Source organism: Diadema antillarum, unplaced genomic scaffold (assembly GCF_040938485.1).
Source record: "Diadema antillarum isolate AM-2024a unplaced genomic scaffold, OU_Dant_1.0 seq00000102_RagTag, whole genome shotgun sequence".
Lineage (NCBI taxonomy): Eukaryota > Metazoa > Echinodermata > Echinoidea > Diadematoida > Diadematidae > Diadema > Diadema antillarum.
This window is the reverse complement of record NW_027271189.1, coordinates 761,890-778,732: the sequence shown is the minus strand read 5'-3', so window position 1 is coordinate 778,732 and position 16,843 is coordinate 761,890. Positions and strand designations below refer to the sequence as shown.

Below are 16,843 nucleotides of genomic sequence, written 5' to 3'. Positions count from 1 at the left end.
TTTGTTAATTTGATTAACTAAAGACACAGAAATACGCCGTCAACTGAACTGGTCACAATTGGCATGCTTTCATACTGTGTCTTTTGGTAATAATAAATCAGTTTAATAATTATGAAAACATTCCATGTGATGTTCAGTACTGGGGGTATTTTCATTCCACTGTCCTCTGTTGATCAAATGATAGTAAAGTAGCAGTGATTGATGATATAATGTCATCTACAGAATCTTGGTTCGGAACATCTTTGTTGGCATGAATATCCAAGAAGTCTAAAGAAAAATAGCATAAGAATACAAAAGGCAGACACGGCAGATCCAGGAATTCCGTAAAGGGGGGGGGGGGGGCAAAAAATTCTGGTGACACTTTCTTTTTGAACATTTTTTGTTTAAAAAAAGAATAAGGGAGCGCCTGATGCGCCCCGTCTGGGTCCGCCACTGTTTAAGAAATTACCTCAAAGCGGGAGATTTAGGGTTTCTGCATTGCCTAAAAAGGGGGCATTCTAGACCATGAAGTCATATTAACAAAATTTCATGAGCACATCAGTAAAAATATGATCAAAAATAGATAAAAATTTAGGAAGTTATGAACTTATAAGATGTTGCTAATCTTCAGGGAAAAATTCCTGAAGTCCATAAGAATATGCAAATGAGTGAACTGATGATGTTGTCACCACATAACTCGCCATATTACAGTTTCTGCATCAAAAAGCTTTTTTTAATATTTTTTTTTTCTATTGTATTTTTTTTTTTCAAAACCCAGTGAATGTCCCGGTCTAAAATCCTGTTATATGTGACTGATCATTGATATGAAGTCTTTCAGTCAGGAATAACATCATGTGTTACATTTTCATGACAGGAAAGAATGAATTATAGTCCTCTTTTTTTTGTACAAAATCAATAAAAATTGTGCGGTGTTGATGTCATCAGCACACTCATTAGCATATTCTTAAAAAAGAAAAAAAGAAAATACTCACAAGTTTGATAACTTTCCACCCTTTTATTTACTTTTGATCAAATTTGAACTGCTTTGCATATCAAAATAGTATTCTTTCTTTTTAGACTGTTAAGCTGGTGCCGAAATCCCTTTTAAGAGCAAAACTGCTGATGCAAGTGGACTTGAACTCGAAACCTCAAGACAGCGAGTCCGTAGTCTTACCTTGTGAGTAATAATTGTTATATTGCCACATACGGTTGCGTAGAGGAGGGTTAAAACTTGATTATACTAACACTACTTTGCCCAGTGGCTTGGTATGTTTTATGAGTTTGTTGGTCTAGTCATGATGCTTTATGGCTAAAGTCACTCATATCATGCGCGGGACAAAGGAATCCCATGAGACAAATATACACAATGCCATGACACATTGACACAAGCGTTTGTATTCATACTTATGTATATTCTTTCATTTGCAACTATTTCTTTGTATTTTAGTTAGCATTATATGTCTTTTGCCCATTCGTGACACATTGGCCGCATGCCATACTCAAAATCAGACATTACACTGAATAGACTTCACTGATATATGATGCAATTTGCATTATAGGTGTGTAATGACAACAGCTAGCATTCCATACCTCTTGACATTTTTCCGTTGCGATCGTGAGCTGAAGACCACTCGCAACAATTGTGACATTATATACACTGTCAGAAGCCCTCCAGATCATCAAAGAATGTTACACAAACATCCATCACAGGAAATACAAGGTCCTCTAAAAATCCATCATATATCTTCATATATATATTTCCTATACATATTCATTTAACCTTTGTACAGAGTATTTACAACCTCATCAACAGTAGGTAACACATATTTATGACATCTTTCATGTCTAGACCACGAAAGTGTTACTGTCTGGAATAAAAGGGGGGGGGGGGTCCTGATGCACAAAAGCTTCTAGCTAACAGAAACACCACGTCCGTACAATCAACAGACTTTTGGAGTAAAGAAATGAAGCCAATAGACAGCAAAAGGTCCATACAAAGATGAAATTCAACTCTGCAAATTATCGAAACACAGCAGGAATGATGCATGGTTTGGTTATGAGACACGCAACAATGGGGTCAGTATAAGGTATCATAGCCTAACGATGCATAGATTTACATTTCCCCAGCTCTGGGACATTTTTTTTTTTTTTCATGACTAATAAGATTGACAGCGCCACCTATGGACACAACTCACAAGGTGTACATGCATTAACCATTACACCTGCTATATCAACCAGAGTTGTTTCTGTGAACCTTGGCATAATCGTATACATGTACTCGTCTCTAGTCAAGTATAAGGGCATCAATCAAACAGGGCCAGTAATAAATACAAACTATTACAATGTACCTTCCTTTATCTTAGTGGGCCAGATACACTTGTCTCTATTCAGAACTTTGTGGAGTGTGCGTGTGTGTGTGTATTTGTGTGTGTGTGATGATACCAGATAAAACTATAAGGTCTAATAAGATTATATCCATTGTTTTATGTATCACAATAGCTGAAATTTCCTATCAATTAATCATGGAGATATCAAAGATAAACAGAAGTGGCCAAAAAAAAAAAAGACTTCATAGTAGTCTACAAAACATATACTAACTATTATATGTACAACCAGTATATGATCATCATTAAGTACATTATTCTAGGAGAAAGAGCCATAGTATGAACTACGAAATCAAAATATTTTGAGGAATTTCAGCAAGCGTATGACATGATGAAACCATAATGACATAATGGTAAAACACGTTCTTTCGACTTATATGTATGTGCTGAAAACAACTGACTGCAAAGAGGTAGAAACGTGTACTTGCCAACTCTACAGTTTCCGGCAGTATACTACCGCTTTTGAGAGATTTCAAGCTAGCGCTGCTCGGGCAGGCAGCCTGGATTCTACCGCTTTCTCAAATAAAAATGTTGGCATGCATGGAAATGGAAACTAATCATTTAATAACTAATTCACTTTGTTGGGTTGAGTAATGGGAGAAGCTTGAAATTCATATTCAGACAGTTCATACACTGGCAAACTTGCTGTGGTGATATATCTGGGAATGTCTAATAAGAAAATGACAGACATAGAGTTAAGTGCTTGGACAAGTGCAATATCAAACAATTAATTTTGTTTTTCTTCAACCTGCACTACATTAAATCAATATTTGGACAAAGGTCATACATTTGGACCACGGTCATAAGCCGAAAAGTACAGCAAATTGCAAATGTGAGTTTGTTTTTTAATAATGTCTAATGAGTTGAATTTCTAATGAACAAACACACGCAAGGTTCAAATAAATCTACACAATATTGACTCATTTCATAAACAATCCTAAATGTCCAGGTTCAAAAACATAGGTGGGCCTGCTTTACAAGAAAGCCCATGGAATCTAACTTGTAAGATCACTCTAAACGACAAATTGTATATGATAGGTCCCTGCATTACTGAAAAAAAAAACACATTTAAGAAATAAAACTATAAATTAATAAGTCAACTGGCTCACAAATGGAGAAATCAGATCCAAATCAAAAGGTAGACAGTTTGATATCGATTGAGGATATTGGTAAATTATAATTAGTGACAGTGTGCAGTAATGCAGAAAGAATAACACACGTTTAGCCAAAGATATTACATAACTAGCAATACCATGGATGTCTTTGGCACATCTTACTTGCAAACTGGAAACTTGTCCACATACGTACAAACAGCTGACAAAAGTATAATAATTTTGCATTCCAAGGAACTGATTCTGCTAATCCACAGGATGGTAAATGTATCCCACTAACATTCTAAAATGTTGTAATTTCTGTTAAAATTTTCATTTTTTCTACATGATACAAAATCTAAATAAAAATGTTTATTAACCATTCCATAGATTTAACAGAAGCGTGATTAAATAGAAAAAGTGACACTTAGCATTCCATATGGAGACAGCAGACTCACTGGTGCCTAAATTGAGACATGTATTCATGGCCCTATGGAACACCAACTGAAAACATCCTACATGCTACAAAATGCAAGATCATGAACCCAAAAGATACAAATGCATACATGGTCAACAATGACAAAATATAGAGCATTTCTGACAGGTTTTTTTTTTTTCAAATATCTTCTGTGATGTAAGCACATCTGCCTTAATATACAAAGATTTAACAACTGTTTTATAATGCACGTCCCCCTATTCAACGAACACACACACACACACATGTAGAGTGGCAATAACGAAATAAAGTCATGTATCACAAATAAACAAAAGACCAGGCCTCTATGTAGCCCAAATAAATAAGAAGAATAGTAACATATTAATACCACCTGACCTTGTTTTGTGATATATTTCAAACATATCGAAGGCCTAAATCATGACCTTACATTCCCACAATCAACTGGCCTAAACTCAAATTTGTGCTTGAAAATACAAAATGGGTAATCCACTCATGTGCAGTAATGATGTAAGAGGGTTTACACATACACTTAACCCTATATGTGCTTCTAGTGCCGACTGATACAGAAAACCTTTTTGCATACTGTCCAATGTTCCTGGCATAGAAAAGGCTGAGAACATAAGACTCCCTTTTTCATCATATTCTGTCATTTGGTTAAGGAAGGTAGAAGAAACCTTACTTTGTGTAGTATTCATTATTCTTCCCCTACTACAATAAGTTTCTCTTCAAATATATTTCAATGACAGTATTTGGGGGAGAAAGAATGAATTGAGGATGGAAACTGAATTGCAATACTGTATACGCCATATATTTCGCGAGTCTAAATTTTCGCGAATCAGAAATTCCCGATAATTTTGCGAGTGGTTGAATTCGCGATTGTGGAGTCGTGTACTGAACGGAGAAGTGTACACGCATACGTCACATTCACATCGGGATCAGAGTCAATATTTTTGTGTGTCTGTAATTTCGCGAATAGCACCTGACTCGCGAAATTTGCGAAAATAAAAACCTCGCGAAATATTCGGCATATGCAGTATTCACTTCACTCAGTTACTCAAGTCTAGTATCTGTACTCACATATCCTCTACATTAATCTACTTACGGTTGTACCTCAAAATCAGAGCAGTTTTGAGTAACACCCCCCACCCACCAACCAATGACATCACTTTGACTTTAAACACTGATTTCTAAGCACAATTGGCAAGCAAACAGGTGATTGTACAACTTATGGATTGTAACCTTCAAATTTAACACTACAGAACATCACTAAAGTAGAATATTCCAAAAAGAGCACATTATAAAACATGATTACAAGTTTCATCACAGTAATTTATCCGTAAGGTAAAAAACAATAATTTCTTGCACTCTATGAAGATAGAGAACGCAACAGTGCTAAATGAGTTCATATGCTGTACCATTAAGTATTACAGAACTAAAAAAAGATACTATGTGGTACATATCAAAATTATTTCAGCTCATAAAAATTAAATATCAAGGAAAATCCATAATCAAAAAAACCAGCTTCAAAAGATCTAAGCCCGTACAATGAAAATTAAAAAGAGTTCCTATTAACAAGCAATAACATAACTCAGTGATTACTTTTTGCCTATGTTAAAAAGAATAAAAAATGCACCCACTCAGGCATGCTTTTCTTATAAAAAATTTCCATCTTTCCAAAGTATTGTTGGGCTGGAGTAAATGCGAAATGCAGGTTATAGGAAAAATCAGTCTATCTTCAATGGGTTAATTGACAGTATGATCAACTTGTAAGAGGCCAAAACTTTGCAATGCTGACAGACCACACTGTTGTTGTTTTTGTGTTGTTTTTTTTTTCATTCAGGAGTATATATGAAGCAAGCACATGATTAGAAGGTATATATGCTGAAGCAACTTCCAACACACTTTGGACCCAAGCACTGTGTATTCATATTGATGCATTTATATACCATTGAGACAGGATAGCACTGGAAATAAAAATAGCAGATTTGTAGCCATGATACTAGAGAGAAAAATAGATAGATAGATAGAGAGAGAGAGATAGATAGATATATATATAGAGAGAGATAGATAGATAGATAGAGAGAGATAGATGGATAGATAGATAGAGAGAGAGATAGAGAGATAGATAGATAGATAGATAGATAGATAGATAGATAGAGAGATAGAGAATAGTAGAAGCTGATGTGACATAATAAAGTTGTACATATTTTATCAGTTCTATACAGAAGGACTATTGCTCTGTGTGTTTTTTTAAATGAAACAAAATATCCATACTGAGCACCTATCAACAATGACTTTTGTATGTAAGCAACTATCTCCTACAATGTACCTCCTTCCCTTTAAGTACATATCATTTGGCTGGAATCTATAAAAACATTTCAAACAAAAGTCATCTGTTTTGTTAAAGTAAAAATGCATGTACATTTTTCTTAGTAGAATCATCAATTAAAATATTTTCCTCTTAGATCTGACCCCCCCCCAAAAAAAAAAATCAGTACTATTGGTCTAACTTAGTATAGCACAAGAAAATTCAGTTACAAATTGTCATTTTAAGCAGATATCTCAACCCCATCCTCCCCCTAAAAAAACCCAAACATCTCTGTTTTAAATGAAAATGCGAAACAAAACCTCAGCAATTCACATCATTCAAATTTTGTGTTCTACCAAGTCTCAGAGAATTTCCCAATCATGAGCGCTGCTGCCTGTCACGATTTCAAACACCACTTGGCGCCATGGTGACAAACAATCCATGTCTAATCCATTGCTGACGACAAACAGACATAAACTTCTATGAAAATATTCACATTAGAATGAGTCGAGACTATTGCATGTTTAGTAAACGAACACAAACATTCTGAATTTTGCTGCATGCCAACAGAAGTTGGGTTTTTATAAATACTACGGCTAAGCTGATTATATGCATTGCTGATGTACCGTTGAAATGCCTACCAAAACAAGGTTGACTGCCGTCACTTTACTTAAAATATCTGAAGGACACAGTAGCAAGAGCTATGTGCATTATAATCTAATGCCCTGTGTGCCCTTAAATCCATTGAGGATGTTGATCTATTTATGTTGGTCTATGATATAATACTCATGGTAAACAAGAAGCTACACTTTTTATAGCAAATGTTTGCATGCGTTTGATCTGCATCAAGATTGGTATGAAAGGGAGCACTGTGACAGAATATATAAACAGGAATGTTACCATGAAGAGTGTCTAAGAGTTACCATGTAACTTGAGCCATGTTGCTGTGCCTGCTCTGCATTTAGATTTCTTCAGCAAATGATTCCTTCAGATGGGGGACCAAGTTACATCGAAGATACTGACTTCCAAGCAAAACAAGGCTCACAAGTCAAATCAAACAACACACACAAACACACAACCGCACAAAAAATTTTCTCCCATTCCCAATGACTTTGGCTCATTGCGAAATAATGGGCGATTGCTACTTGGCGCCAAATCACCAGTTGCCGATTAGCCATCGTTTGAGAGAGATGACAGCCCATTGTCGCACTGTCACAGGTAAATACATCTATTGGATGTGTTTACAGAACTCTTTATCTAGAGACTATGGCTCATTGTGCCAATATATCAACTGGAAACAAACGCCTCCTTGGATAAAGCTGTAATAGGAATGTCGTCATTCACCCACCCTTGGGGGCGCCATGTATTCTAAGGATGCCATCATATAGCAATGTACATATTGCAGGGGTTACACATATATTCAAGTCAGTCCGTAGGAGAAAAGTCTGAAGACGATGAGGATTTTTCCGTCACTGTACTTTCCTCGCAGTAACCTCAGCTGAGATAATACGTATTTTGGAAAATCACAAGCGTAAACGAATCTTCTTTCAGGTGAGGCGTCACGGTCCTCCGTGCGGGAGTTGCTCGCAATCAACTCTCGCTAGCTACAACCTTGCGGCGGGTTACTTGTGATGAGTTCCACAGGATATGGACCTGCTACACTCTAGTCTCTCAGTGAAAGCCGGAAGCTGCAGAAATTTTCATGGCTCTCATCTCTTTCCATTCTGCAGTCGCCATTTACCGTTCATCCGGACTTTCTATGATTGGATTGGAGAGAGAGAGGAACGTGGGAAGGCATTAGACATCCATGAGAAATTGAAAATAGAGCTCATGACTGGCACTAAAAGTTGACAAGCAAGCATACACTTCTGGAAAGGAGAATGACATACCGGGCATCCAAGTTCCACCACTTTTCGTATGCAAAACTAGGAAAATATTGTGTACTAAAGTATCAGAAATATTACATATTACAATATTTTCCTGAATACGTGAAGAAGCTTTCTGACTGACTAAGATGTTTACCATGCCTTTCTACAATTATGATCTACCAGTTAGAAACACACAGATAGACAAGGTCAATTCATCAATAAAGTGGTAACAACTCTGGTACATTAGACACAACTTTTGTATCACTATATTTGAAGTGCATAAAAAAAGATGGGCATAAGAACTGCACACAAAACTTACTTCTTGACAACACAGAATACCAGATATTTAGAATGTGCATTAACAAATATATTTGCACCCGATGACACACACACAAAAATAATACAAAATATTATTTTGAATTTTTATATTTTTCCCCCAGGGATTTGGATCAATGGTACACTTGTTCTATGATCTGTCACAAGAAAAACTGAAATGTTGATTAGGATTTCTTGCATGTTGCAGTGGTGCAAAGAGAAACGAGTAGATGGTAGGAAAATGTTGGTCAGGCACGAAGGTGTGAGGTTAGTAACAAATCAGTTTGTCAAAGGAAGACAAATGCATTCGTAGTTAAAATATTAGTGTGACTTCTACAATGAAGTGAGGTTAATCTTAATCCAGAATAAAATTGTGGTTGTTGACCAGTTGAGGACAAGTCCCAAGTATACTTGGGCAAATGTCTGTGGGAAATGTGTATGTAGCAAAATCAGCCTGTCGTCAATGGGTTAACATCTAAAATTTTATTGCATTCAGTAAAAGATGGCTTGTCCCCCCCCCCTTTTTTTTGCAGCAAAATAAACAAAACAAAGTTGAATTCATAGCTTGAGTAAAATTACAAAAAATGATGTAGCTTGTATGAAAGGTCAACACATCATTCAACACCGCTAGATCATCAATAATGAACTGATTGGTAGCGTGATTGCGATGTCACTCATATGACACTTCTCACTTGTCTTGCTCATTGCAACATAATCTATCATTTTGAAGGACTTGGACCTTTTTTCCGATGTGAACCTTGCAAACCTTGAGAATTTTGTGATCGTGATTTTTCTTGAGAGCATTAGTGACACTCTTCACACTCGAACACAATCTAAGATGTGCATTTGTGCAGCACTCTCTCGTACACTCTCGAAACACCTCTTGCCCCATCCACAGCAAAAGGGAAAAACCCCCTAACATGGAAGTAGGGGAATCCCGTACATTGAGGGCGCTCCACTGTCTATCTTGCACTGCATCCATGAACCAACACGTCAAGACTTCCAAAGTGTGCAAATGCCTCCTTACCTTCCTAAATCCCCCACTCTACTCCGAGCTGACCAGCAATCAGCTAGCCTCGTCAGATATAGAAGAAGTCTGCATGACGACCCCAGTGCATGATGGGTAGTGAGTGGTAGGGGGTTTGGTGACATCATCATTTGTGAGGCATGTCAGGGGAGTTAATAGCATGGGAAATGAGATGAAGAGTTAATGAGTGTTAGGGAAAGAATGCATGAAAGGAGGACAAGATTCAGACTCATTTTCATTCTTTCCTTCGTTATCTTCATGCTTTGTCTTTTACGAAGACTGGATGACGTGATGTGCAACCTGATCCAATCAGCTCTTATGCAGTTTCCTTGACATACAGTGAACATCTTATGACTTCAGAGTCATGAATTTGTGCATGGGTGCCATATGGTATATAATATTAGCAGTCCCCCATCTGTACTACACGTAGAGCAGAAAATTTGTAAGTTTTACGCTATATACCTCAGTAGTGAACGACCAAACTTTGGCTTTTAAAATATTGTTAAACAAAAATAATGAATGCATATATGTTGCTTGTTTTACGTGGGCTACTAATTGCTTTCAGGCCCAAAGTTGGCTGCTATTCTGGTGAAAATAGTTTGAAAAAAAAAAAAGGCATTTCAGCAAAGTATAACAATGTATAACAGACTGAAATATACATTGCGCCAAGAATTTGTTCCTTTACAGGGAACTTCTATTCTAGATAACATCTTGATATAAAAGCTTTTCCAGACTTGTCTTCTAACGGGAAATATAATGTTAATTGTAGCCCTAAAGGACAGATAAGAATAAGTAGTAAGAGAGTTAAGTAAAATAGAAATATTCTATTCCCATGCTATTAAGTAACCTACATAAGAGGGTTAATTGTTATTATAGTTAATAATGTGTATGTGTCTTCCATACACATCTACACGTGTATGATAATAATTACGTCACATGTCTATCCGACATGAAGCTGCATTTATCAAATCATACATTTCCAACCTGAGCCATATGGATAGCTGTCTTCATATTAAAGAAAAATACACCATTTATAATTACTGCAATTATTAACATTTGGTTGTGAAGGTAAAAGACAACATGCACAATATACAGGAAGCATGCTACAGTTAACCTCATGCATGAACGAATGTTAGCACTGATAATGTGTTCTCAAACTTGTGATCTTCTTACATCAAGCTTTTTTTTCCCACTTTGTTTCAATGCTTCTCCTAATGAATATCAGCTGTAACTTACACAAATAAACTCTCTGCAATGCTTACTGCTGGTATATACAGACATGGTATTACCAGACAACATGGTAATTCTGGATGCATACATCTCTGCATAATAGTGACATTCAATACACACAGGACTTCACAGACTAGCCTTACAGAGCGTTGTATGGGCTGAAATTGCCAAAGATATGATTAAAGAATGTAGAAATGCTCCGAAATTCACATTTCCAGAGACTCCAACCCCAAGCACCTTCTGATCTGGAGATTCTCCCGCCTGAAACCCCTAGCAAACAGGAGACTCCAACTTGACGTGCGCGAAGCGCAAATCACGAGCCCAAAGCTCAAAGTTCTTTGCGGCCAGGGTCCTTAAGCGGGCCCTGGAAGCTCTAGGGATCTAGGTGCTCTCTCGTGCTATCTCAGGCTTATTTTTCAACATACGATGACACTAAGTTAGAGATCATTTCAAGTGGGAGACACAGAGCCAGGGCGGGAGAAATTAAATCTCAAGCGGGAGAACGGGAGATTTTGCAAAAATGGTCTTTCGACGGGAGAGTTGGAGTCTCTGCATTTCACCTCAGATTTAGAAGAAGATGTCAATTCATCACAAGATTTTATCGCATACATTGTTTAAGGTGCTCATGTCAGACCTTTACCATATACTACGAAATATGAGCCTAATTTGCTGTTTCTATCTTTGTTGTTGGCTCGGTACAAATGCGTACAGTGAATCATGGGTATAAATAGTGATTCTGGTGCATGAATAAAATGTGACAGACATTATTTCATTACAAAAATTGTATCCGGAATTTTTATGAGATTTTGCAGCGAGCCAGAAAATATTTATTTATTTATTTTTTTTTTTTGGGGGGGGGTTAACTTGAAGTATATTTTCCAAAAATTGGAGTGAATAATTTACTTAATTTTGCAAAATTTATAATTTTCAGGACTTTGTGAGTAACCAGTGTTATTTTGGCTCAAAATGTCATCCTCTGAGTACGGGATTCAGAGCACTAAAAAGAAGCGTCAGGTAATACATTACATTCTCCTACCATAGTAAAACCCAACATCTCTGCACAACTGTAGAATTTGAATCATACATCCTAGTGGTTATTTTTCCACTATGAACCAACACCTCTAACATTTATGATGCATAAAATACCATTTTCATTCAACAGCATATTGGTGGATAAATTACAAAAGCTTTTTCTTTTTCAAATAAACAATTTTCCCACTTGGAGTATGTCCCCATGCTTCTATTGAGATTTCAAGTTACTGTAAAAGTGGATATTTTCGCGTGACTAATTTTTCGCGCTTGGCTGGGTGAGAAGAGTTTCGCGTGTTTTTAATTCTGCGGAATCAAGACATCACGCACAGGAACATATGGCAAGCAAAAATGTTCGCGTGCTTTTATTTTCGCGCTAGCTTCTGGTTGCGCGAAATGCGCACAAATTTCAACACCGCGAAAATTTCCACTTTTACAGTACCAGAATGCAGAGAAAAAGAGAAATAAAGACAGAGAGAGAGTAAAAAAGAGAGATATCTAAACCTTTAATTCTTTATGTGCCATGCTAGTCACCCCCTGTGTGCCACATTATTCTGAGACATCAGTGTAGTCATGCTTTGGGAAAACATTCTGATCTTTAAATCTATGCAACTTTAAATTTGTCTTACCCTGGACAAATAATGAGCAAAGTTGTAGGGAAAATGTCAAGCTTGGCTTTGATGCAAATAGTTTGACAAAGCTATGATTTTTGTTTTCTTTCAAATGACCAGTAGGTATACATTTTCATAGAGGCATGACTTTTGCACACAAAAAAAGTGACAGAAACCTAGAATTTAATCGCAAATCCAGTAGGGAACATTGCTTGATAGCCATTCACCACATAAAATGCAAGCTATACCTGTGACGGGAACAGAATCACAAGAAACACTTTCATTGTACTGTGGCATTTGGCGATTCATTGATCACAGTCAGTCCGCAGCGTGTGCGATAATGAGGCACGAACGACAATTTTATTCAGAATCACGTTTACGCAGTTTGTGCCCTTGAGACTGACGAGATTTCGCGATACTTTGCGAGAGTTTTTGCAGAGGTCGCAATAACAACTTTCATAGCTTTCACAGTGCATTGTTTGACCCAGGATGGTTGGGTAAGTTATAGAGCTGATTATGCTCATTAATTTGATACCTAATTTCCCTATTTTTGATGTCAATATAGTAGTCCATTTTAGCATCAAAGTAAACGATTATTTTGCCAATGTTCAAGAAGCTTTTAGATCATAGTTTGATGTTTTGCTAGTTCCTGACTGGTATTGAAAATAGATCTCCGTAATTTCTTTGATTTCACAATCGTGAAACTTGAGCGAGTATGATCAATTAAAAAACGAAGAGGGGCACCATTTTTAAGGTTGTGAATTTTCCTGTTGAAAACAAGGCAAATTATGTTTTCTTACTGGAAGTGGTAGTGAATGAACACGCGTGGAATGAGTTGTTGATACCCAGACAATGGTCGTGGACAATGGCCAGGATTGGAATGTTTCATGAGGAATTCCACTATCGCAGCTAGTCTTTGTTCATTCTGAAATGTGGTGTGTGCAAGCACATGGAAACATGTGCTTACTTCTTTCATGTGCATGCATTTCACCCTGTGTCAAGAATTCAGACTAGCAGTGCTCGGGGCAATCCACATGAATAATTGATTAAGCATTCATGTGCCTTGCAGCAGAGCTCGGGACAGGTGGCAGCCAGGTCCATTGTTCAGGGTCATTGTAAGTGCACACTCACATACACATCATTGGTTCCTGTGTAAAGTTCAAGTTTTGTACAGAGAGTGAAAATTCGATCACAATCTGGAACCTAACATTTAAAACTCACAGCATTGAGTCAGCAGCCAATGGATACTACGCAATGCGACACGCCGCGTCTTGCGACAGATTTCGACCAATCACAGACCCGGAATTCCGGTGCGAATGCGAGGATAATCTTTTTAAACTCGACGCTAGACATGTCTCTGAATTTTGCTAGTTCCTGACCCGTATTGAAATGAAGATGGGAAAACGTGCCCTTATTGTGATACTATATACCTTAGCGGACATAGTCTTCACCATATTTTAGAGGGGCATGAAAAATTTCAGGTTAATTTTTTGGCGTCAAACGTGAAGGAATATTTTTGAATACAATACCGAACTTCGAGAGGGATTTTGATATTCTTTATTCTTCTTTTCCGTTTATTTTGATCATGAGCATATTTGCTTATGTTTTCTCTTTCAGTCGATACTAAAAGTGTCGAAAACTGACGAGAAATACTCGTTCTACACGGATTTATTCATGACCATGTATCTGCTCATTACGTATGCAAGCACCGCTCAGCCGTGCATACGACTTGAATAAATATGTGCGTTTTCGCTCACGCTGCGGACTGACTGATCAGTTTGAGTAGGAATGTGTGTTTGAGTAGAATAAGTGAACTTGGCACACTGTCAATGGAGTCGGGGGGGGGGGGGGGGGGGGGGGGGGTACGAACATGGCACAAAAAGAGTTAAGCGCCCAACATCAGAGTTCAAAGGCGAATGCTTTGTCTGAGTTAAGTAACTGCGGAAACTATTCCTCCATGTCCTATTAACCCGTTCCATACTGAATTCTGAAATGCCCATAGACTTAATACACGGGCCACCAGGTTCCCGCACAGAGCGGGTTTACTTCATTTCTGGTATGGGTAATTGTACGTAAGCCCACAACCAAGAAACCAAGAAACCCCAAGGGGTCCTCATCCAGAAAATAGCCCCTACTGCCAATCTACCAATATTATGTCCCCAGATGGAGAATCGACAGGAAAGAGGTGGTTCTGTCAGGGATATTGCATTTAGTTTAGGCATGCATATGTGGACCGCCTGACTCAAAATCCACAAAAAGTAAATCAAAATGTTTTTTCTGTTTTTTCTACATAAATTGAAAGAGTAATCTCTAAGCTTTAACCCTAACTTACCTGGGCTATTTAGCAAGCTTGAATTCCTGGGGGGGGGGGGGGGGCCATTATGGCCCCCCCTTCAGATCTCGGCCGCTGATCGCGCGATCGCCGCAAAATTTTGCATGAACATAAAGCCGGATGTAATCTACAAGACTGTTCAGTTAAATTTTCAAAAAATTTGCATTTTCTATTTTAAATTAATTAATTATGCAAATATATGCAAAAAAACTTCATTTTCGTCTGTAATTGGCTTATAAAAGCTTATGGAATGCTGATTTTTGGTGTAAATGTTCCTAGTGACATTCTGAACATTTGTGCGTAAAAAAAAAATTCAGTATCAAAATTAATTTCTTATGTTTTGTATTGTTTTATCATTTTTTAATGTATTTCTTTGTTGCAACTGATTGACAAATTGCCCTACATCGACGTAAATAAGCACTGAATTAATCAGTGTTTTAGTAGTAGCCATGATAAAAAATCATGGGCGTACATACTCGAGCAGGATTCGAACCCACGACCTCCTGATCACCGGTGATCAGGAGGTCGTGGGTTCGAATCCTGCTCGAGTATGTACGCCCATGATTTTTTATCATGGCTACTACTAAAACACTGATTAATTCAGTGCTTATTTACGTCGATGTAGGGCAATTTGTCAATCAGTTGCAATGAAAACATCACGACGGAAGAACTTCATAAATTTGAATATTTCTTTGTTTTTTCGAACTTTTGTTTTTGTTGTTTTTTTCAGCAGAATTTGTCATACATATCTTTAGAAGCATAATTATACTGAAATAAATTTATTTCAGCCATTAAAATTAAAAATATGAATTTTTATATGAATTAATTGAAAAAACACAATTTGTATTGACTTTGTACACAAAATCACGTTTTTGAGCAATTTTGGGGTTGACGAAAATTTTTTGAAGGGGCGTGGCTTCGTAACGGTATGCCCGGGCGCGACAAATTTGGTCTCAAAAGTTGCGCGAGACTTGAAAGTAAAAAGTCAGCGAGCGGCGCGGTCAAAAAATTTTGCACGGCGGAATGGTCGCGGAATTCGTCGAGGGGGGTGGCCATTGTGGCCCCCCCCCCCAGGTAAGTTAGGGTTAAAATAATCTATATATCTCATTCAAATCAGACCAAAATAACCCATTCAAACAGAGATTTGAAATAAGAGATATTTGGGAGGTGCAGTTTCATAGAAAAGGTAAAAAAGAGGATTTAAAGATTATGGCCACTCAGGCATGCTGTGCAGAAGTATCAATGAATATCACAATGAAAGGAATGTCTAAACAAAAAAAAAAAAAAAAGATATATATATATATATATATATAGTCAAGAAAAACACTGCTTATAACTCAATTTTGGCTTTATTTCAAGCTGGAAAATTTTGACAGTAGGTAGAGAGGAGATTACTCTCCTAGGTAAGACAAACTTTAAAAGCCAGGCGGTCACATATGGCTGCATTTTGCCCCACATAAAAGGGAAGAATGTAAGATCCATCTCTATACCACCTCATAATAGTCCCACATACTGAGCTGATTGATGGGTATATACACGGCTAAGCAATGTCCAAACAAACAAAAAAGAAAAAAAAGAAACAGGTTTTGGTAAATATATTCAATATCATCCACAATAAATCACTTGCTTGAAGCTATATTCATATATATATACATACGTATACATTGCATATATTTTTCTCTTAATCTCTAAACAAACTGCTAGAAAGAGTAAAAGAAAATGAGTACATGGATGGCTGAATGAACAGAATCGGATTCTGTCATTCACATTTGAACTGACATTTCAATATCCTACGTGGATGCCTAGAAACCCTTGGCAGTCAAGGTATTCAAATTAAATACAAAATAAGAATAAACAAAATATGAGAAAGCAAAAATGAGATGAAGAACTAAAAATAATAGATAACTCATGATTCAGATATTTTAGCTGAGGACTTAATTGGATTAAATCATAAAGCAAAATAATCAAGTGTGTATCTCCTTGATCACTCCGTTTTCTCTCAAGTATTTGAGGCAATCTGATTTGAATGTCATTTTTGAATATTTCCAATATCACCTGGGCTTATGTTTCAATAGTAATGTTAGAAGACTTTTAATAAAGATTTTAAAAAAATCATTATTATCACTATTTCATTGGATTGGTATGTATATTGCATTATGTATTGTGTTTGATATGTATGTCTATTTAGTGAAGAGCACAGTGCAAACATGTT

The 16,843-nt window shown here is 37.0% G+C and overlaps 1 protein-coding gene across 3 annotated transcripts in view; it reads right to left on the bottom strand.

Moving 5' to 3' along the window:
• Positions 1 to 6,184: 6,184 nt before the first annotated feature.
• Positions 6,185 to 16,843, bottom strand: part of LOC139726858 (guanine nucleotide exchange factor DBS-like) — a 198,950-nt gene continuing 188,291 nt past the window's right edge. For 2 of the 3 annotated variants that reach the window (XM_071637853.1, XM_071637851.1), the window contains 2 exons: positions 9,430 to 9,498; positions 7,928 to 7,976 (listed from right to left, as the gene is read on the bottom strand). In XM_071637853.1, coding sequence (XP_071493954.1) covers positions 9,482 to 9,498 — 17 coding nt within the window. In that variant the 3' untranslated portion in view covers positions 7,928 to 7,976; positions 9,430 to 9,481. Of the gene's footprint in view, positions 7,977 to 9,429; positions 9,499 to 16,843 lie in introns of all 3 variants that reach the window. The other variant, XM_071637852.1, reaches the window with a different exon arrangement.